Source organism: Candoia aspera, chromosome 12 (assembly GCF_035149785.1).
Source record: "Candoia aspera isolate rCanAsp1 chromosome 12, rCanAsp1.hap2, whole genome shotgun sequence".
NCBI classification, from domain to species: Eukaryota; Metazoa; Chordata; class Lepidosauria; order Squamata; family Boidae; genus Candoia; species Candoia aspera.
Window position 1 is genome coordinate 926,102 of NC_086164.1, and position 20,394 is coordinate 946,495.

Here is a 20,394-nt window from a genome sequence, read left to right on the forward strand (position 1 = left end):
CGAAGGCCCTCGGGGGGCCGAAGCCCCTTGCTCCCGGGCCCAGCCGCACCCCCACTTCCCGTCCGGGGCCCGTCCGGCGCCGCTCTCCGGTCCGGGGGGGCCGCGGGGTGCCCCCAGGCGAGCGGGCTTGCTGCGGCGGAGCCCGGGAAGGAGCCCCGCCTCGCCGCGCCGCGCCCCCGCCCTCCCGCCAGCCGGCCGGCCGGCCGGCCGACCGACCACCCCCGGCGCGGGGAGCCCGCCTGGCGGAGGCGGCGCCGGCGGTGGGCCCGCCCCTTGCCCGCGCTGATATCCCGCGCCCCCGCCGGCGGCCTCTTCCCTTCCTCCCTCCCGCGCCTGCTGCCGAGGAGCTGCGCGGCTGTGGCTGGTGAGAGGCGGGAGGGACCGGGGCGCCCTCGGCTTGGGGAGCCTCCCCGCTTTCGCGCGCCCTGGCCGGGGGCGCCTCTGCCGCAAGCCGGGCTCCGTCTTGCGTCAGCCCTGCCGGCGGAGGGTCAACAGGTGCAGCTCAGCCGGCCCGTGTGGGCTCCTCGCGCGAGGACCGGGCTGCGGGGCGGCGGAGCGCGCCCCCTCTGCCTCCCCGGGCGCCGCACCCCCCTGCCGCCCACGGTTGCCTCGCTCCCTCGGTGTCCCGTCGGAAGGCGGGCGGACGGGCGCGCGCGCAAGGGGCTGCCCTCGTGCCAGCGGCTCTGAGGCATTCTTCCGCGAGCAGGGCCGGTCTGTTCTCTCCCCGCGGCGCCGACCGGGCGACCCCGATTCCCTGAAAAGTTTCCGGGCTCCCCTCCGCCCTCCCTGCTTTCGGCGGGATGCTGGGAGAAAGCCGCGCTTCTAACGCGCGCCCCTCCCCGACCGGTCCTGGAGCGGGGGGGGGGGGTCGCGATGTCCTCTGGCGCGTCCGGCGGGGATTTCCGGGGCAGGTCCGAGTTCGGGAGGGGAGCCGGGGCGAGGCTTCGTCCATGGCAGAGGCGTGGGCCGGGCTGCCCTGCCCTGCCGCTCCCCCCGCGGCCGGGGACCTGTCTTCCCGTCTGTCCCTAGCTGGGCTCCCCCTCTGGGCCGGCTTGAGTCAAGGGGGGCCTTCGTGGGGAAACTCCTCCTGACCCTGCGAAGTCGGCTAGAGGCGCGGGGCTGGCTGGGTTTCCCCGGAGCAGCCCGGCCAAGGCTTGGTCCAACCTTGTCGCGGGCGCCCGGGGTCTCCACCGAGGAAGCCAGCCTGGCTGCCTGCAGCCACGAAGCAGAAGGTGCGGCCCTGCTGCGGGGAAGGCGTGCTCTGTGCTGGGGGCTCTTGGATCTGACCCGTCGCCCAGGAGGCTGGCGCCTTCGTCCTTCTAAGTCGTCTTTTGTTTCTGCTGCTTGTTCTCTGGCGTCAGGGCAGAGGGCCGAACGGGCTCCAGTCCTGTGTTCCACTGAGAAGGGGCGGGTGAAGCCAGGAGAAGGGGGCTCGCCTCTCTGAAGCCCATCCTGCTGGCTCGGATGCGGCTGCTGGTCGCCCTCGGGTCTGCCTTTCTTTCCCTCTCCCAGCATTTTTGCAAGCCAGCTTAGGACGAGTTCGAAGTGGGGAAAGGAGAACCGGCCAGGGAGCAGATGGGCACCCACCGCTCCTGAACCTCTCGGGAAGCCCACAGGACCAGGAGCCGCTTCCTTGTGGGTCTTCCTGCCTTCCGTCTTGGCTTCTGCCCTCCCTGGAAAAGATCCAGAGGGAGCCTCCTTTTCCTCATGGCGGGTTGCCTTCGACTTGGAAGGGCCTTCTGGGCACTGTGGGTTTGTCCCTGTCCCTTTCACAGCCAAGGGCTGAGAGCGCTTGCCCAGGGGGTGGAAGGGAAGCGGAGGGCAGGGGGTGTCCACACAAACACCCACTTCAGCCAGACCAAACCCTTCTGGCGTTCTGGCCTCGCCGAGAACAGCTCTGGACAGGCCTGTATGTTTCTGCCTGGCTGAATGGAAACAGGTGTGTGTGTGCACCGAATGTTAAACTGCGTCATTTGCCAGGTGATAGTCACTGCGAGGATGAAAGGGGAAAGGGAAGTGTTCATGCAGGATACTCCTTGGCGGAGAAGGGGGATGAGGAGGGGTAAGATCTTTGGCACTCTCTTTCAGACGTTCCCTGTGGCACAGCTGACTTTAAAGGTAGCTTCATTAGTTCTATGTTACAGGTCAGGCTTCACGGAGTCGTGCCCCGTGCTTTGAAAGGTCTCAGAGCCGCTGCAGAGCCACAGAAGCCATTCTCATCTCAACAGCCTCCCAATGAAAAACTCTTCTGGATTTCTATATTTGTGATGGTAGCACACCCAGCATACAGGTTACTTTGCAGAAAAAAGAAAGCACAGAGGGAGGAGGTGCAGAGCTATGGCTGAGCTGCAGACTGGGTGACAGAAGAGGAATGTGTGTAAGGGCATTTATATACTGCAAAGCTTGCTGGGATTAGGGCTGCTTTGTTTCATTCTGCAGGAACCTTGAAATATTCAGGCTTGGATCCTGGTCTTGCTGAAATGGAGCGCAAGCCCCAGTCATGCCCTTTTCCAGGTAGGACGTTTGTTTATTCGCTGTCCGAGGCTTCCTGTAGGCTCTGAGCGGTTTACAGGCATCAAAATAGCCAAGAAAAACATGCCCAACCAGGTATAACTCCGCCGTACCACGCACAGGGAGCTGGGAAACCAGGGTCTGCCTGGTTTGATATGTCATGCTAAGTCATAGTGCGCTTACCCATAGCTTGCTCAACAAACTAAATTTGGCTGGTTTCACACCTTGTGTGTGCAAAGCAGTCAAAGCATGCTACTGTTGGCACCTGTGAGAACCTGGTCAGTGGATTCACTTCTGAAGAGTCACCTGCTGGCTCCAGCCCATGGTTATTCCCCTAGTTAGTCTTTCCTTTGGACCCCAGGCCGTACTGCCGGCAGGAGGGGCTGAAGTGCAAGGCGTGTGCCTTCCTGGGTGGGTCTCCTGAACCATCCCCTGAAGAAGCTCTCCTCTGCAGTGGACAAGTGTGCCAGGCTTTGTGTGTTACTGCGAAACCCTTTATCTGCTAGTCAAGGGGGGGCAAGTTGGGCAATTGTGTGCACGGGCATCGAGGGGGAGAGAGGAGGCGGGCTTTCCTCTGCACCGGCTGGCTGACGCAACTGGTAACACGGCTGGCTGACAACTGGTAACGCGGTTCTGCTCGCTGCTTGTCGGGACTTTTGCCCCCATCAGTCCACGCTCAGATGACTTGCTTCTCAGCCGTTGCTCACCAAGAAGCGGTGGGAAAGGGTAACCGCTCGGGGCCTCTCTTCTGCCAGAATTGGGGAGGTATAAATTGGCAGGGTGATGCCCCCGTCTGTCAGAGGCGGACCCAGCAGTTCTTGTTTGTTTTTCCTCATGCTTGCAGCAAGCCCTGCTGTGTTGACTTCTTTCTTGATGAGAAGGCCTGGGGGGATATTTAGCAACCCTTTTTGAAAGGGCTGGCGAAAAGAAAGCGAGGGGCAAAGGAAGATACAATTTGGACTAGGGACGATTAAGAGACATATTTGTCCCATAAGCGAGAGAACAAGTTTGTTTTTAGCTGCTTCAGAAGGGAAGATCGAGAAACAGGCACGCTTGTCCATTGCAGAGGAGGGCATCTTCAGGGACTCCTGGAAGGCACGCGCCTTGCACTTCAGTCCCTGCTGCCGGCAGTACGGCCCGGGGTCCAAAGGAAAGAATAACTAGGGGAGGAACTTGGCATGGAAGAGGCCCCTGGGAGAAGAGCAGACCCTCGTGGCTGCAACCTTGACCACTGATGTTTGGGGTTGGTGACGTAGTGGTACATTTCCTGCTTCAGGAAAGTTTTGGACTAAGTGGCCTCTGTGGTCCTATCAGACTTGGAAGACTGAGTGTGAAAGTTAATAGCTGCAAACAGGCCGCCCCCCAAGGCCCCAATTCCACTCAGAACAGTCATCTTCTGGTGGTGCTTTCCTGTCACGAGCAGCCCCTGCTCCTCCAAAGGTGCGTGTCGTTTTCTAATAAGTTACGGCCGATGAACAGGAGCAGCCATAACAGCTTCCTCCCATGTCCGCATCTCCCTGTTGGGACTCTTAATGGGTTGGCAGCTGGCAGAGCCTTTTCAGGCACCTGCCATGCTGGGCGAGAGGGGGACAATTTTCCTCCTCTTTAAGGAAGAGAAAAATGAAAAGATCCTTAAAAAACAAAAAACAAACCCAGAAGCTAGGCTCTTGCATTTGGAAATGTATTAAATCACCAAACAGACGTGGTAGGTCCTGTAGTTCATTGCTATCTGCAGCTCGGCTGGTACAAAATGATTTCTCTGCCTCCAGAAATGCATTTTGTCTTGATCTGTTTTTAGAAAACAGGAAGTGCTGAAGTGGCCCACCTGCGTCTTCCTGGCCGGAGATGGCTCTGAGTAGCCACTCCTGCCTTCCAAGGCCTTGGGGATCAAGAGCCTGGTAAACTTTAACGCTTCTCTTCCTGAGGACTGCGAGCCCCTCATTCCTGGTCCGCAGAGCAGCGTGCTGCTTCGAACTCCAAGCCTGGCCTACGGTTGTCCTAATTTCTCCAGCCGATTAAACTTGTTTTCCACATGCCAGGATTAGCCCATAGTCACAAATGGAAGGGGGCCAAACATTTTCAACTCCTTAGAATAAAAAGCATCTTGCATCATCTTGGTCCTCCTTCACAAGTGGCCTCTGGGAAGCTGGAAGGGAACTTCCTGGTCTTCTCCAACCGGGCACTTCCAGCTATGCTGGTAACATACCTCCCTGAATGCTCCAGCTGGCTGGCTGTGGATTCTGGAAATTGTAGTCCCAGCACATTTGGGAAGGCTACAGCAGCCCCGTGTGATGGCTGCTCCCCCGGACTCAGCCTCTGCCTGATTTATGGCAGTCTGCCCAACCTGGTGCCCTTCAGATCTGTGTGTCACCCCATTGCTCCTGGCATGACTCTGCTGGGTGGGGATTCAGAGGGTGGCTCTCTGACATATGGAAAGCACGGACTGGGAGGCTGTTGCAAATACTAGTGAGGATCAACGGGCAGCGTGCCTGAAATACCAGTCGCTGGGAGCCAGTTCCAAAACATACCGGTTGGGGCCCGTGGACCCAGTGTTGGTACTGACAGTGGGTCCGTGGCCTGATCTGGCAGGGTTCTCCTGATGTCTTGCTGTATAATAACTGGACTTCTGAATGGTCACAAGCTTTGCTTTAAGAGTGTGGCTGGTGTTTCTCGTCATCTGGCTCAGCAATGTCCCAGCTGCCGAGGCACGTGATGGGTTGGTGATCCTGGGGCAGGCCACTTGGCACTCTGGCCACTGAACGCTGCCAGACTCCCTCTTTGTTTCCTGTGAGGAAAGGACGTCCAGCAATCTGAAGAGCCGTGAGTTAACTTTTCCTACCATGATGACTCTATTCCTGGACTGAATGCTGTTCCCTGAAATAACATTTGAACTTCCTGCATGTTCAAACCAGCCGGGGTGGGCCTGGATGGATTCAGCAGCCCAACTCCTCCACTTCCAGTCAGGAGAGAGCAGTGGTCTGGCACCAGTTTCCCACGTGGGGTGCTGCGGGTGTGAACTGGCCTTGGGGCTGCCTGCCTTGATAGCGGTGGGGCGGCCTGAATGGGAAGTGGGCAGCCGTGGGGAGGTGCTGGCATGCTTCCACTCCTGTCAGTCATTGTTGGCGCCCGCTTGTTGTTGGCTGCCCCTTCCCAGCAGTAACCTTGGCTACGCTGCTGCTGCGTAGGAGCCACTGTGGGGATTGCCTCTCTGCCCGGGCCGTGGCCGTGCAAACTTGACCTTCTGCCTCCCTGTTATCTATTAATAGGATCTGCGAGGCCTCCAAGGCACAGTTGGCTTCCTTCTCGAATGGCAAACAGCAAGTTCAATTGCTCTTTTGAACTGGCAGCATTTTGTTACGTGCTTTGTTAACTGAGCCATCGGTGAGGTAAAGCGTATCAGGATCCCGAGTAGGGTGGTCGGGGGGCGGAGCACGGTAAGGTTGGCACACCTTTCCCTTTGGGGCTTTTCTTAATTTCACTACTTGGGTAGTGGATCCCAGGATCGGATGAAGTGCTCGTGATGGCAGGCTGGTGGATGGTAATTAATGTCCTGCCCCTGGTCTAAACATTGCGGGGCAGCACTGCTGAGCTTTGCTCGGTTTGCAAATGTCTTTGTGGCGAGGAGGGAGCTGCACAGGACCCCAAATGGACAGGAGCAGCACCAAGGAGCTTGCAGGCCTTTCCCCCTTCTTGTCATCTCTCTGGCTTAAGTGGCACCCTTGGCTCCTAATGATTTCGCTGTCCTTTATCAGGGAGCAAAGTTTTGAAAGCTGCATTCCAACAAAGCTTGTCCTCCAGCGAGAAAGGGCTTGGTGGAAATTCTCACATTATCCCTGGCCACTCATTGACAGAGGACCAAAGTTGGAAGCACCCCTGGAACCTGGGCATATTTTTCATTTGCATATATTTACGACTGTATTTGCCACCCATTCCCAAATTCCTCAGAGTGGCTTATGCAACAGAACTTAATCGAGCCAAGCCTGCTCCACCTCACTGCCTCTTACAAACCCTTATTGGTGGAATATTTCCCTTCCTCTCTTCAGAAGCCCTGCCTTTGGGGAGCTCTCCCCAGGCGTGCTGGCATTGTCTGCTGCGGCCCCTGGAGCCAAACGGGCAGGCAAAGGGAGATCCGTTCTCTTGCAGTGCTCTGCTGTTTGAGCCCTGCCCTGCTATGAGATTGCGGGCTGCCCAGCCGGTATCTTTGGCTGGCAGTCTGCGGCACCTCTCTCAGATAGCAGTTTCCTACCTGGCTGGCAGAGATGGGAGTTGTGATGGAAGTTTTGGCACTAACCCTGATGAGCTGCATAACCAGTTTGCCTTTGGAAAACTGTGTTGCTTGTCCATGACGGCAAGTGTTCTTCTCCAGATAAACAGCAAGTTCTCCAGCCTTGCAGTGTCCACAAGAAAGAACAACTGAATGTCCCCATCCTGGCCGAGCTGCCACTTGGCATTTTCTGTTGGCTCTAATTTTATTTTGAGTGCCTGAAGCTGCGAGCCTGGTCAGGGAATTCGGCAGCATATCCTTATCTGCCTGAGTGTTTTGTTTGCACAAAAAGGCCTCTGAAGCAGCTCAGCCACCTGCTTCATGTGTTCCTCTCTGCTCGTTTGCCACCAGGCAGCTCTGCTTCCACCCCCAGATGGCTGTTCATGCAAGACGACGGTGCCCCTCCCTGGCAGGCAACGGCAACAGGAACAGAACTCTCATGAAACCGGCTGGCAACCATTTCGAGGGCATTAGATTCCCAAGGCTGCGGCACCGGCAGGTTTTGATACTTACTTGTACTCCACTGCTCTTGATAGTACGCCAGTGGGAATACAAATGAACCATCCAGTTTTGCTTTTGGACTGGCAGAAAAAACAGCCTGGAAGTGCTGAGTGCAAAAGAAAACAAATCAAAGCTGCTTCAGCTTTGTGTGCTTAGTTTTTGTAAGGTTTTTCTGGTGCACTGGAGTATGTGATCCCAGAAGATCTCGCTAGGCTAGGCTTGGTTGGCAGGTGGTGGAAGTACCCCCTCCCCCGCCCATGAGCCCCTTGGGGGTCTTTCCGCCCTGAGCCCGAGGGAACCGCTGGTCTTCTACGAGTCCAGTTGTTCAGGCACTTCGCTTTGTGGGAAAAGCGGTCTCTGGTGGCCAGGGGCCAAAGCTCCGTAGCTTTGCTTGCACATAACATCTTGGTACTGTGGCTTTGTCCTGCTCAGTTTCAGCCCTGAAAAATGCGCTGCTCCCAGGGGCACTTTCAATTATCTTCCGCTGAGCTAGAGACAGACAGTGGCACGTACCCGCTGTGGTGGCATTTTTTCCATCTGGGAGGAACCTGTTGCAAGGTCACAAGTCCTTACAGCTCCCAAAATCCGAGATGGTTCTTTCCCCCAGTGGCCACGTTTTCTTTAACATTTGGGTTCAGAGGGATACATTTGGGCCACACGACCCTTGGCCACCCTGGAAGACCCATCCATCTCTGCTGCAGTCTTGATTGAGATACCCACAACCCTGCTGGAATGCGTAATGGGAAAGCAGCTACGGATCAGGACTGGGAGCGGGTGGGATGGTTCTGATTCCGAATGGGCGAGTGCAAGGGTGGAGGCGCGCACACAGACACAAACCGAGCGATACTCTGTTTTTGTTTTCATCCTCCGTAGGGGGACAAGAAAGAAGAGGGCGTTAACCAGGGCTAAATTCAATTGATTTAGGGCAGGCTTTCCAGTATTTGATTTTGAAGTACGTTTCTGCATCTTTGAATTGCTGCTGTTTTGCCCGAACTTGCTTATCTGATTTCTTTTGCTCACTAAATAGGTATGATTTGAGTTTCCCCTTCGGCCTGCGCAAGCGTGGCCACGATTTCTCAGCTCCTCCAGGATGCTTAGAATCCTCTCCCCACCCCAACCTGCCCCCAGCGGATGAAGGAGACGGTCATTAATCTCTACAGGCCGTCACTGTGGAAAGAGGAAGGCGGCAGCCTTTGCCCAGCGCTTCCTTTTGACAGAGCTATCCATCAGTTGACGGATGGGCCGGGCCGATGGCGCCGTATTGATTTTGAGGTGCAATAAAGGATGGGAAGCCGCAGGCCCTCTCTGTCTTTCCCCAACCTGCTGGCCTCCAGATGCGTTGGCCTAAAACAGATTGTGAGCATGTTTTAATACAGATCAGTGTGCAGCATTAGAAAAGGAGAATCCTGTGCACGCAGCTCCTGTGTTTGACATTCAAACCAAGATGCACTTGGGCATCCAGACAGATCTGCCACCTTTGGGAGAGAATAAAGAGGTCCTGTATTGGTTTTGGGTTGCTATTTCCCTTCTTCTAATGCTAGATGGAAAAGCCAGCCTCTTCTTCCTTTGTGGCCAGCCCTTCTGCTGCTCATCTGCACAGATGCTAAGCCATGTTTGTTTAACCGATTAATGAATAAACCCCAAGCCAGGTTTGCAAACTGGGCTAAGTCATAAACCATGATTTACAAACCAGTGTGGTTGAGTTCATTGAACTTACTAAGCCAAAATCACACCAGATTCTGATCACGCGTGTCGTGTGCTAAATAACAGCAGGCCACTGACTTGCTAGTAAGGGTGGGAAGGAAGGGCCCAACTGGGCAATAAAGGCAGGCAGAGGAAAGTGAGGCAAAATCTGGGAAACAGCTATTCTGCAAAGCACCTTCCTCAGAAGAAAGAATCTGCAAATTTTGGCTGAAGGGATTAAAAGGTTTCATTTCTCTGTTCTTTAATGTTGCAGCTACACCTCGCAGTATGGTTTGTTGAAACGAGTCAATTGCTGAAGTGATGGGCTTGATGTTGTCTTGTTTTCCGCACACCGCGTGATGTCCTTGCTTAAGAGCCAGAAACTGACTTCCATGTTTCTTCTCGAAGAGATTGCTTGCTGCGTGGGCCCAGCTCTTCTTCCCTCCCGCTCGGGCCCTGGGTGGAGATGGGGGACTGATCCGTGGACATAACAACTTTTGCGTTACTATTTGTGAAAAAAACCCAGAGGTTTCTAATGGTGAAGTCAAGACCATGAAGGCTCATCTGGCCACGTGAGTCACGTGCTGTGTCTGATGATGGCCTGACGGTCTTGTCCAGCCTGGCTTAGTGAGGCATTCTGAGAGGAGTTTGTCCGGTTGTCTGTTAACTGAAGTTAGCTTAAGCTGGTTAATGGCTGAAGGTGCCTTCCTGATGTTTTATCCAATGAGCAGCTTGTGTAAACACAGTTAATCCAAATAGCGTTCCGAGGTCTGTTTTTTTTGCTAGCTTTTGCAGATGTCTGCGATGCACAGAGATGTAATGTATAACCACAACTGCCTGCTGTTTCAACTGGAATGTTTTTCCTAAGATGGCGGTCTTGTTCCCAGCTCTCTGTATGGGCGTTCCAAAACGTAGCCGTAGATTTGATCCTGTTTCCCTTACGGTGCTCAAATAGGTGGATGGGGCAGCTGGACACCTTGGATTTAACCTCTTTGATTTATGGGAGAGCCGGTGAAAACATCCACTTCCAGAGTTATCTTTGGGAGCCTGGATTGATGATACTGTAGTATTTATCATCTTTATGCTCTGACTATAATTCATGCGCCACTTGCAGATGGTAAAGGAGCAAGACTTCTCAGCCAGTCAGGAAGCCTTGCCGCTCTGTCTGCCAACAGAGCTGATCCTGAAAGGTGGGAGGGAATCGCGCTGGGGTCACCCTCTTGGCAGCCAGGCAACAGAGCTATGCTGGATTGGACCTGCTGGATCCCCCCCCCTCGAGCCTCCTGCTGACAGCACGTCTTCCTCCCCCTTGGTGGCTGACAAGCTGTACTGTTTTCCCTTCCAGGTCCTTTGGAGAGACCGGGCGTGGCACACAATTTGCCAGGATGCTGAAGAGAACCATGGCCAACTTTGGCAAGAAGCTGATCCGGCAGCGGACCGTGGACCTTGGCTTGCAGGAAACTCAGCTAGCCCGCTGCCTCTCCACCGTGGACCTGATTGCTCTAGGTGTAGGCAGCACCCTTGGGGCGGGGGTCTATGTTTTGTCCGGAGAGGTGGCCAAGGATCAGGCTGGCCCTTCTATTGTGCTCTGTTTCTTCATTGCGGCAGTCTCTTCTGTTCTGGCTGGTCTGTGCTACGCAGAGTTTGGCGCCCGGGTGCCCAAGGCTGGTTCTGCCTACCTCTACAGTTACGTGACCGTTGGGGAAATCTGGGCCTTCACCACAGGGTGGAACCTCATTCTCTCCTATATGATAGGTACATACCCTCCAGCTCGGGGCAGAGACTTCTGGATGGTGAAGTGAGAATGTCTTGAGGCTGAGTACAGAAATCACAACCCGGGTTTGCTTGCAGCATGCATTCAGGGGAAGACCTGTTAGCTCACTTTTACCATGGGCCAAACCATCCCTGTACTGCTGTCGCCCTATGGGATTTTTCTTCAGATAGTGCAGCCGGTTTGCCAAAACATCAACCCTGTCAGTTTTATGACAACCTTTCTTAGAAATTACCTGCAGTATGTCCTGGACCCCCAAAGTTAGGTATCCCCCAAACCGTTACGAGTAGGGCTTTGACTAGAGCCAAGGAAAGGACTGCCATCGGTAGAAACGGTGTTAAGTTACGAGCATCCAGTGTGCTTGCCAACAGTCCCTGATCAGGGATTTAGACAGCCAGAGTTTTACAGTTGTCTGTAAGCTCCCCAGGTACAGTGAGCTGGAGGTGACGAGAGCGAGAGTAACGGAGGCTGCCCAACAACAAAATTCTCCTTTTCCTTTCTTTTGTCCATCACTCTGACGCATGACTAGCTTTCCTCAGTGTGTTGAGCTGGGACTGAATTAACCCATTTTCTGAGTTTGCACAACATGGTGAACCAGAAGCTGACCTAACATGCTAATTCACTGACCAAACTAGGCCTTTCGTTGAGCTGGTTAAGCAAGTTCCAAGATGTGCTGGGCATGCATTGTACCTGTGAGCGTGGAACGCTGTGTGTGCTGCTGCTGGTCTAGGAAGGGGTGGGATCACTCCAACCTGGAGGGCTGGAAGGTCTTTTGAGCCCTTCTGCTATCCTCTGCTGTTGAGAAGTGACAAGCGCCTCTTCCAGTCTTGCCCTTGGGGAAGAAGTTACGGACAGGAGGTTCACTTGAACTAACGGAAATACTCTTTTGGATCCCCAGGGACAGCAAGCGTGGCTCGGGCCTGGAGCTCCACGTTTGACCACATCATTGGGGGCCACATCTCCACTTTCTTCCAGAATCACACAGCCTTGCACCTGGAGAATGTGCTGGCTGAGTATCCTGACTTCTTTGCCCTCTTCTTGGTGTTGCTGCTCACAGGTGAGGAGTCTTAAGCTCCCTTGCAAATGGCAGGCTAAGTTAGAGCCATCTCAGCCAGTGGGATTTATTCCAGGCCGGAATTGGCTTGTTTTGTTTAGGAAGTTTATACCAAACTTTTCTGCTGTGAAGCCTCTCAAGATGCTGTACAAATTTATTGAATCTAAGAAAACAGAAGTATATAAATGCCAAATTTTGCATTCAGTACAATAATGCTGACAGCAGGAGCGGTTTAGTGCCTGGGACCCAGCAGATCTTCATAAAATACATGCCTGGCGTGGAGATTGTTTTCCTCTCCCTTTCTTAACCCTAGACCCCGTAGAGATTATGTGGTAAAGCAGGGCAGTGAGAGATTTGCAACAGGAAGGAAAAACCTCGCCTCATGCATTGATGACCTACTGCCTTGGCTGCCACCAGATGAGGCCCATTAATGATCACCAGTTGACAAGGGGTGGGTCATGACAGCTGAGTCTACCTCTGATACCAGAATGGGCACACCTTTGAAATCAGTGGGATGGTGGCATCACACTCATGGCCTGCTTTTTGGTTCCCACAGGGATCTAACTGGCCGCAGTGGGAGCAGGGTGCTGGACTGGATGGGTCCATGGGCATCTGCGGCAGAGTGTGCATCAAAATCGGCAAGCTGTCAATTGCCACGCTGTGCCCACCATTTTGCAGATTTTGACGCCCGCCTGCCCCTGCAAAGATGCTGCTGGATGGGCCTTTGATCTGATTCCACAAGGTTCTTCCTAGGTGCTTAGGAACTAATTGCTGTTAAAAACTCAGGCCAATAGTCTATGCTGGTCGGTAGTTAAAAATAGCAATGAGAGTGCCGAGTTGCAGCTCGGGTACAGCTGCAGAAAGGGAACCAGACGTCTTCCCTCACTTGACTTCCAAAGAGCAATAGAACCAGCAAAAGGCCTTAATTAAGAGAGAGGTGCTGAGGTGCTAGGAGCGCGTAGAAGTGGATTTTAATGTTGATCAACTCAGCCCGTCTCTGGCCTCTGGACCACAGAGCAGCCATGTTAAGAAGGTTTAAGCTCCAGAGCTTCCAACCTGAGGAGCAACATCACACCTTCTCTTCTTTATTTTGCTTTCAGGCTTGTTGTCATTTGGTGTGAGTGAATCTGCCCTGGTGAATAAAATCTTCACTGCCATCAACTTGCTGGTCCTCAGCTTTGTCATTATTGCTGGTTTTGTGAAAGGAGATGTCAAGAACTGGAACCTGTCCAAGGAAGACTTTCAGAACCACTCCCAAAAAGTCTTGGAGTCTGGAAGCAAGTATGGGCCCCCTCCCCAGACGCGGCCTTCTCTTAGCTTTTGCAGAAGGGCAGATGGAGGCTGGCACTTCCTTCCTAGCCTCGCTTTGGCTGCTAGGGGTGTTCTTGGGGGCAGGTGGATCCATGGTAATGGCTGAAGGGAAAGCAGGAGCAAGTTGGGGAGAGCTCGGGAGGCATGATGGGGACCCCAGGCCAGCTACAGTGTCCTTGAGAGGGAAATTGGCATCCCTTGAGATCACTTTCCTCCTGCCATTGTCTGTCTGTCTGTCTCAACAGGGACCCCTTTGGCAATGGGGGGTTTGTCCCCTTTGGCTTTGAGGGAATCCTCTCGGGGGCTGCCACGTGTTTCTATGCCTTTGTTGGGTTTGACTGCATTGCCACTACAGGTAAAGTAGCTTTGGGGGAGGTAGAAGGGGTGGTGAGAAGGCAAATCCATTTCTGGGCTCTTGTGCACTCTGGTTGTGTTGTTAACTGGGCCTGCTTCCAGGCTGGGTCTGGTAAGCTAACTGTGGAAGGGCCACCAAAGTTGGCAAGGGACCAGTAAGCTAACTGAGGACACGTTTAAAAAAGTTGCGGATGGCTGGGCTGGAAAGATGCAATGTGAAAGCTGTCTTCAAACACCTGAAGGGGGAGCTTAAAGAGGGCAGAGCACATGCATTCTAAGTAGTTTCAATTCTAGAGCCAGAGTTTCCTGGAAGCAAATTTGGATTATTCCTAACAATTGAAGTTGTTTGGGGAGCCTGGGAAGTGGTGGAAGATCTTTAAAAACAGCCATCTGTCCAAGGTGCCCCTGCTCAACTATCTCTTGTGTTGAATGGAGATTTGGAACAAGGTGTCCTTCTACTCTCTGATTCAAGTCAGGGAAACATTGCATGCTCAATGGATGTGTGAGAACCATATGCATCAACACTGATGCTCAGATTCCCTGTTCAGCCATGCTGTTTCCTCAGATCTTTGAGGAACATGCTTATAATTTGGGCAGCAGGCCATGGCACATGGGAATCAGTGCTGTGGTTGTTCTGCCATTCGGGAAGCCCACTTCACAAGGCAGAGTTTGTGTCTGTAGGGAGGAGTGGTGCTGGCTGGCTTGCCAGATCAGCTAGCATGGGTAGGAGGTTCTTTAACATTTGTCTCCTTTGGGTGTAGCAGGGGAAGGAGAATTTCATTGGATTCCCACCTGTGCTATTCTGCACATACCACCCTACCTTCTGCAGGTGAGGAAGCACGGAACCCTCAGCGTTCGATCCCCATTGGCATCATCGTCTCCCTCCTTATCTGCTTTGTGGCCTACTTTGGTGTTTCGGCTTCCTTGACCTTGATGGTACCCTATTTCCTGGTGGATAAAGAGAGCCCTCTGCCCGATGCCTTCAAGGCAGTGGGCTGGGAGCCTGCCCGTTATGTTGTGGCCATTGGGTCCCTTTGTGCCCTCTCTACAAGGTAAGAGAAATGGAAGGGATATCGTTTAGTTGTTCAGCCAGAAGTACTCACTTGTTTATTGGCAGGATTTATAGCCATCTCACCAGGGTGACTGACAACTTACTTAAGAACTAACATTTAAAAAATAATGTGTCTGAGTCCAAAACAGTGTTCCCTACGCATTGTATCTAAATCAGTATGGGTTTTTAACAGACCGTTTTTGAGAGGAAAGGTACAAGAATCTGATGGCAGTTAAACTTTGTTAGAAGTTTGAGAAAAAGGGGTAGAACTCATGTTGTGTTTGAAGGAGAGTAACGTGCAGAGAAGGTGAATGTACCTCAGGACAGAAGGAATTCTGCATCTGAGAGGCCATCACAGAGGACTTCCTTTTCCCAATAGTTGCCTGCTTAAACCATAAAAGGCCGAAGATCTGGGAAGGGCCTTTTAATGAGACCTTGGCCAATGAGCAAGCCTTTCTTTTCTGAAAAGAGGCAGTCTCCCAGTTGTACTTTATTTAAACGGACTGGAGGAACACCACCTGCCAAATTTGCAAGCACTTGGCCATCGGTTGCTGCTTCTGGGAGAAGTTCAGGGGAGCACTGGTTTCTTTTTTTCAATGCAGTTTGCTTGGCTCCATGTTCCCCATGCCACGAGTGATCTATGCTATGGCTGAAGATGGGCTGCTCTTCCGGTTCCTGTTCCGGGTTCACAGCCGGGCCAAGACTCCTCTGGTGGCCACTGTAGTGTCAGGCATTATTGCAGGTATCAGTCATCAACGGGCCTCTTTCCCCTCCCCTACTGTGATCCAGATGGAGATTTCTATAGAGTCCGTTCTCTTGCAGCTCTGATGGCATTTCTCTTTAAGCTGGAGGACCTGGTTAACCTTATGTCTATTGGCACGCTCCTGGCGTACTCTCTGGTTGCTGTGTGTGTGCTCATCCTCAGGTGGGTGCCTCTTCGGGAAAGCAACCTGTCCCATGCTGTGGTCCCTAGGTGGGTTGGAGGGTGATGACAATCATAGTCCACAGCTGGAGAAGCTACAGCTGAGAGAAAGTTGCTCTATGTGATGTTTGTAAACATTCTTCCACCCTGGCCATTGGGTCTTCGTTCTTCCTGGACTTGTGGCTGTTGTTTGCAGAAGGACTATCAGGGAATACCAGCTCCCTGCTTTTACCACTCTTGCTTTCCTGACAGATACCAACCTGAGCTACTGAGATTCTCCAAAGACCTGGAAATGCTTGAGATAAATGGAAGTGAAGAAGAAAAGGTTATCATTAATTCCACTGTCGGTGAAGGCCAGAACGCATTCAAAGAGAAGTTCACCTGGAAGAGTCTTTTCTGCCCCTCAGAGGACATTCCAACTCATGTCTCAGGGCGCATCGTCTACATCAGTAGCACAGTCATCTGTAAGTGTTCCTGGAGAGAGGGTAATGGTTGGGTGCCCTTGCTCACTGTGCAGCTGAGGATGCCAGTGGCTGGGGCAGAGCCCAGGGGGTCTCCAAAGACGACTGGAGTGAGCAACTGGCAGGGCTCGGCTCCTCTGCAGGAGACCAAGAGAAGAGCGGGGAGAGTTTGGAACTAGATCCCAGGGGCTCTGGGGCTGAGATTTTACAGCTGAGTGGCTTCTCAGGCAGGGGGAATGGAAAGGGCCTAATCTGCATAATGCTTCCTCCTTTTGATCTTATTTCCTTGCAGCTGTCACGATCACTGCCCTGTGTGGTATCCTGGCCCATGAGTGGGCAGCCCTCCTGAAAGGCAGCGTTGGCTGGGTCACTGCCTGTGTCATTCTCCTTGGCATCTTGCTTGCTGGCACTATCATCATCTGGAGGCAGCCAGAGAGCAAGACACGCCTCACTTTCAAAGTAAGACCTCTGGCCTGCTCTTCCTCATAGGGCCTGTGTGGGGTGGAGATGAGTTGCCTTAATCTGGAGCTTCACCCTTTGCCAAAGGAGCAGGAGATCCAGATTGCTACTCCCTGAATTGGATGTTGCCTTGGAAAAGAGAAGTTATCTTCTGCTTTTAAACCAATGTTTCCATGCTGGCTTCCTCCCTTCCTTGGCACTCTTGTGGAGGCGAGGCCTCTCCCAATTTGCCTCCTCTTCCTTTCCAGGTGCCAGGCCTGCCACTGCTCCCCCTCCTCAGCATCCTAGTGAACATCTATCTCATGATGCAGCTTGATGCAGGCACTTGGGCCCGCTTTGCTGTCTGGATGGCCATTGGTAAGGAACTTGCCATCCTATTGCAAGAGCTGCCTGCTGCAGAATCTTTCCCATGCCTGGTTATCCCATCTGGAAAGTTTGGTGGAGCAGGACCACTGGAGGGGCTCTTTCAAGTGCGGAACTTTGCCTCTTTCCTAGGCTTCGCCATCTATTTTGGTTATGGGATCCAGCACAGTGAAGAAGGGCGGGTGGCTCGGCAGTCCCAGTCAGCAGCTGGCAACCCCCTGCGTTCTGCCAACTCCGAGCTGAGTCAAGAGATCGCTATCTGAGAGAAGGTGGTTCTTCTGCCCTCCTTCTGCTGCCGTGGATACCCTTGAGTTCTTGTTTGCCTTGTGCCCCACCTGTCAAGAAGGGAGCCATGGCACATGGGACTCGTGGCAGCACTTCATTCTGCAGAGGAGGTGAATAGAGCAAGCTGTGGCAAAATGGAGGGGGCAGCCCTTTCTCCTAGGCAGGATTGGGCGGGTAGAGTGAACTTCAGATGAGAAGCTGCCACATACACCGTCTATTTATTTACCCGGCTCCGCTGGCCAAATTGCCTTCATATGTAGATGTACGTAAGAGTGTCAAACGTTAAGAGTTCCCAATGATCTCAGTACTTCAGGACTAGAAGTCTGGTTTTAACTGTTGTTCGTATGACGTTGTCAAAGATGTTACATGTTTTCTGTATGAGTACAGCTCCACGCTCCTAGTTTTTTTCTTTAAAAAAGTTGGACTCATCTGACCCACTGTTGGTTTACTTTCTTCGTAAGCTTACCTCAGATGCACTTGGTGATGGTTCTCCAGCATAAGCAACCTACCTGTCTCCAAAAATGTAGGCAGTTGTAGCAGTTCAGTGTTAGGTTGGTGCATAATTGCTTAAATAATCGTAGTTGTTTGGAGTTCTGCTGTTCTTCTTGCCAAGGGTTATCAAATAGGTTCCTTTGGTTTCTCAAATAAAATCAAATGAATTATTAGTACTAATGAGATATAAAACTGGCTCACAGTGTCCTCACAAAGATGGATTCGACATTCTGTGCATATTCAGCCCATGGTAGTTTATTCAAGAAAGCAGGTTGTAATGCGTTGAATGAATCAGCCCAATAGGTGAGAGTGCCAAGTGCCAAGGCTGATAGTAAAATAGGTCTTCATCAGTGAGCTATCATGAAACCAGACCTGGAGGTATCAGCATTATGGGCTCCCACATGCTGGGAGATGATGCAAGAGAAGTGGAGGGACTGTGGGCAGACTAACCTCTTTGTTAAGAGCTGCAGACAGGGGAGCCCTTGCCCCCAGTACCACCACCTTATTGACTAGAGATCTGGGCTAACGCCAGAGACCTAGCAAGCGTGCAGTAGCCATCCTCTAGGCCTATCTGGCTACCTAGACTGGAAGCTGCAAACAGAGCACAGCTGGCAAGAGCGCAAAGCACAGTGAGGTAACTGCCCAATCCTTATCTGCTGTAAAGATGGCAAAGCAAGCCAACAAACTGTCACTGGCTCCAGGACCGGGTGGAGATTTTTTCCCCCTAATAAAAGAAGCCAAATACATTGTCCAGCTAGTGATGTCCTGCTTTGGCACAACCTGAAACTGGTAGGGAAAGCAGTCTCCCATTTGGAAGGCACCAGGTTGGCAAAAAAAGGATCAGGCTAACTTGTTTTCTCCTGCTGTTAAAAGAAAAGCTGGCTGCTTTCGATCACGATATCGTTTATTTACTTTTGACTGGAAAAATAATTGAGAATTCCACAGAACGCTCGATAACACACTCTCTCCAGTTACATCAGATGACCAGGCTTTCTAGCAACTGCACCAGTGCCAAATGCTACAATGCCAAAGCCCTTTCGAGCTTCACATAGCTCTCATCTAAGCCTTATGATTAATTTCCCCAACATTTCCAAAAGCAAATTGTGAACGAGCAGAGCCAACACTGAATTTGTTGTGCTTCGGCAAGTAGCTCCATACACGCACGCTGGACGTTTCCTCTTTCTGAGGGAGACTTGGGACCATTTCAGCTCTAGGGTTCGTGGCTCAGTGGCAGAATCTTCATGGGCAGAAGATCCCAGATCTTCAGGAAAGAACAGTTTCTGGAACCCTGCAGAACCCTGGGACAGATGGGCCAGCTCAGTAAAGGCAGCTTCTCGTGTTCCTAACCTTTGGCTGTTCTGCAGCCTTGCTCAGAGCAAGAGGGGAGGTTTACAGTTGTTTTAACAGAACTTTGTTGTCTTTGTTTGAACATCTACATGTGAACAAAAGTTCTTCAACGTGAATATAACACGCAGCATCTTAATACATTTGTTGGACCAAATAAACGGTTGTGCTACTATTCTGTGTGCTCTGTGGTTTGTAGACACATGCAGCAATTTCAGTTGTCTGATGTTCTAGGGTTGTGGGGAGGAAGAAAAACTGGCTAGGGCAGAGAACTGGAACCATTTATTCCCTTAGAAATGTGACACTCTTGAGTTTAGATGAGGTGGAGAAAGCTCACCCTATAGATTTCAGCACAAAAGAGGAAAAACCAGCCCTGCAAAAGATAAAGATACCAAGAACCCGACTGGGTGATGCAATATGAGATCAGAAATGGCAGATGGGAGCGGATGCTGGGTTGCATAAGCTGAGCAGAAGCAAAGTGGCAAGCTGGAGCTCATGATCTCAGCAGCCTGCAGGCAAGGTGTATTTCTTAAGAACGGGCACAGAGGCAGGAAGGGAGGCAGCTGGGGAGCTACCCTGCTGAGGAAGGGGGCCAAACTGCCTAGAGAACCAGGCCAGATGCTTGTAATTCTGCCCAACTGCCGTCTGTGACAGAGGGAAAGGCTTACCAAATGCCAGATTCCAATAAAGCTCCTTTAAGTAATTTGATTTGGGCCTGAGCAGCTGGCCAGCTTCCAGCCTCTAGGTTCTGACAGACAACAGGAAGCAAAGGTGGATGGATACCCTGCTGTTGGCTTTCCTATCAGACCACCAAAACCAATGAGGAAGACAAGTTTAATCAAATGTCAAAGAGGCAAATGCTCAGGCCAGCTATGCCAAGGATGATGGAAGAGAGGTAAAATTAAGTCCCACTAATTATGTCAACATTTCCCTTAACAGGCAGACTATCAAGCAGCCCTTTTCAGAGTTTCATTTCATTTCAAAACTATTCAGAAACCTTTACGTATCTTTTTCACAGAATCCACTGCCTGTATTCTTCTCATTAGTTTCTACAGTCCCAGCAAGTATTTACTACATTCAGGACATAGAATAAGTAGGGTCAGATGTCTTCTAAACTCATAGTTACTGAAAAAGCAAATAGCTAATGAACATAGACAATGATAGTTTCTCACTCTCAACTTTTCCCACACCAACTATTTGAGCAATCCCTCTTCAGGCCCTTGAAATCGGCATACCTCCACCTTGCTGGTGGCTCACGGTCTCTGGAACTTAACAGGCAGCTTGCAAGCTCACTTACCCACAAAATTCTTCATTTAGGAGCTTTCTGTCTACAATTTAAACCTTGACACTTGCCTCAGCTTTCTGCTATTGTGCAGAGGGAAGGGAGGAGAAGAGTTTGGAATTGAAACTGATATGGGATAAATGCAACTGTGCTGGGTTTTAATTATGTAACTTTTTGCCTAAATTAAGATTTGGCCACAAGAGGAAACCTGGGCCTTTACACGATAATTTTATGGCAGCTCAGTGGAGATCAGAAAGCAGCAGTGCCTTGCACTTTCCATAGTAAC

At 52.0% G+C, this 20,394-nt stretch overlaps 1 protein-coding gene across 2 annotated transcripts; it reads left to right on the forward strand.

Annotated features, from left to right (window-relative positions):
• Positions 1-327: 327 nt before the first annotated feature.
• On the forward strand, positions 328-19,001 carry SLC7A3 (solute carrier family 7 member 3). 2 transcript variants are annotated; one of them, XM_063313737.1, is made up of 12 exons: positions 328-364; positions 10,305-10,714; positions 11,629-11,787; positions 12,885-13,065; positions 13,341-13,450; positions 14,279-14,501; positions 15,103-15,242; positions 15,323-15,425; positions 15,675-15,886; positions 16,176-16,342; positions 16,591-16,699; positions 16,838-19,001. In XM_063313737.1, the coding sequence occupies exons 2-12, from the start codon at positions 10,345-10,347 to the stop codon at positions 16,966-16,968; spliced, it is 1,905 nt and encodes a 634-aa protein (XP_063169807.1). In that variant the 5' UTR covers positions 328-364; positions 10,305-10,344; the 3' UTR covers positions 16,969-19,001. The 2 variants fall into 2 exon arrangements, with proteins under 2 accessions (XP_063169807.1, XP_063169806.1); XM_063313736.1 differs by lacking the exon at positions 328-364 and adding an exon at positions 9,497-9,531.
• Positions 19,002-20,394: the final 1,393 nt, after the last annotated feature.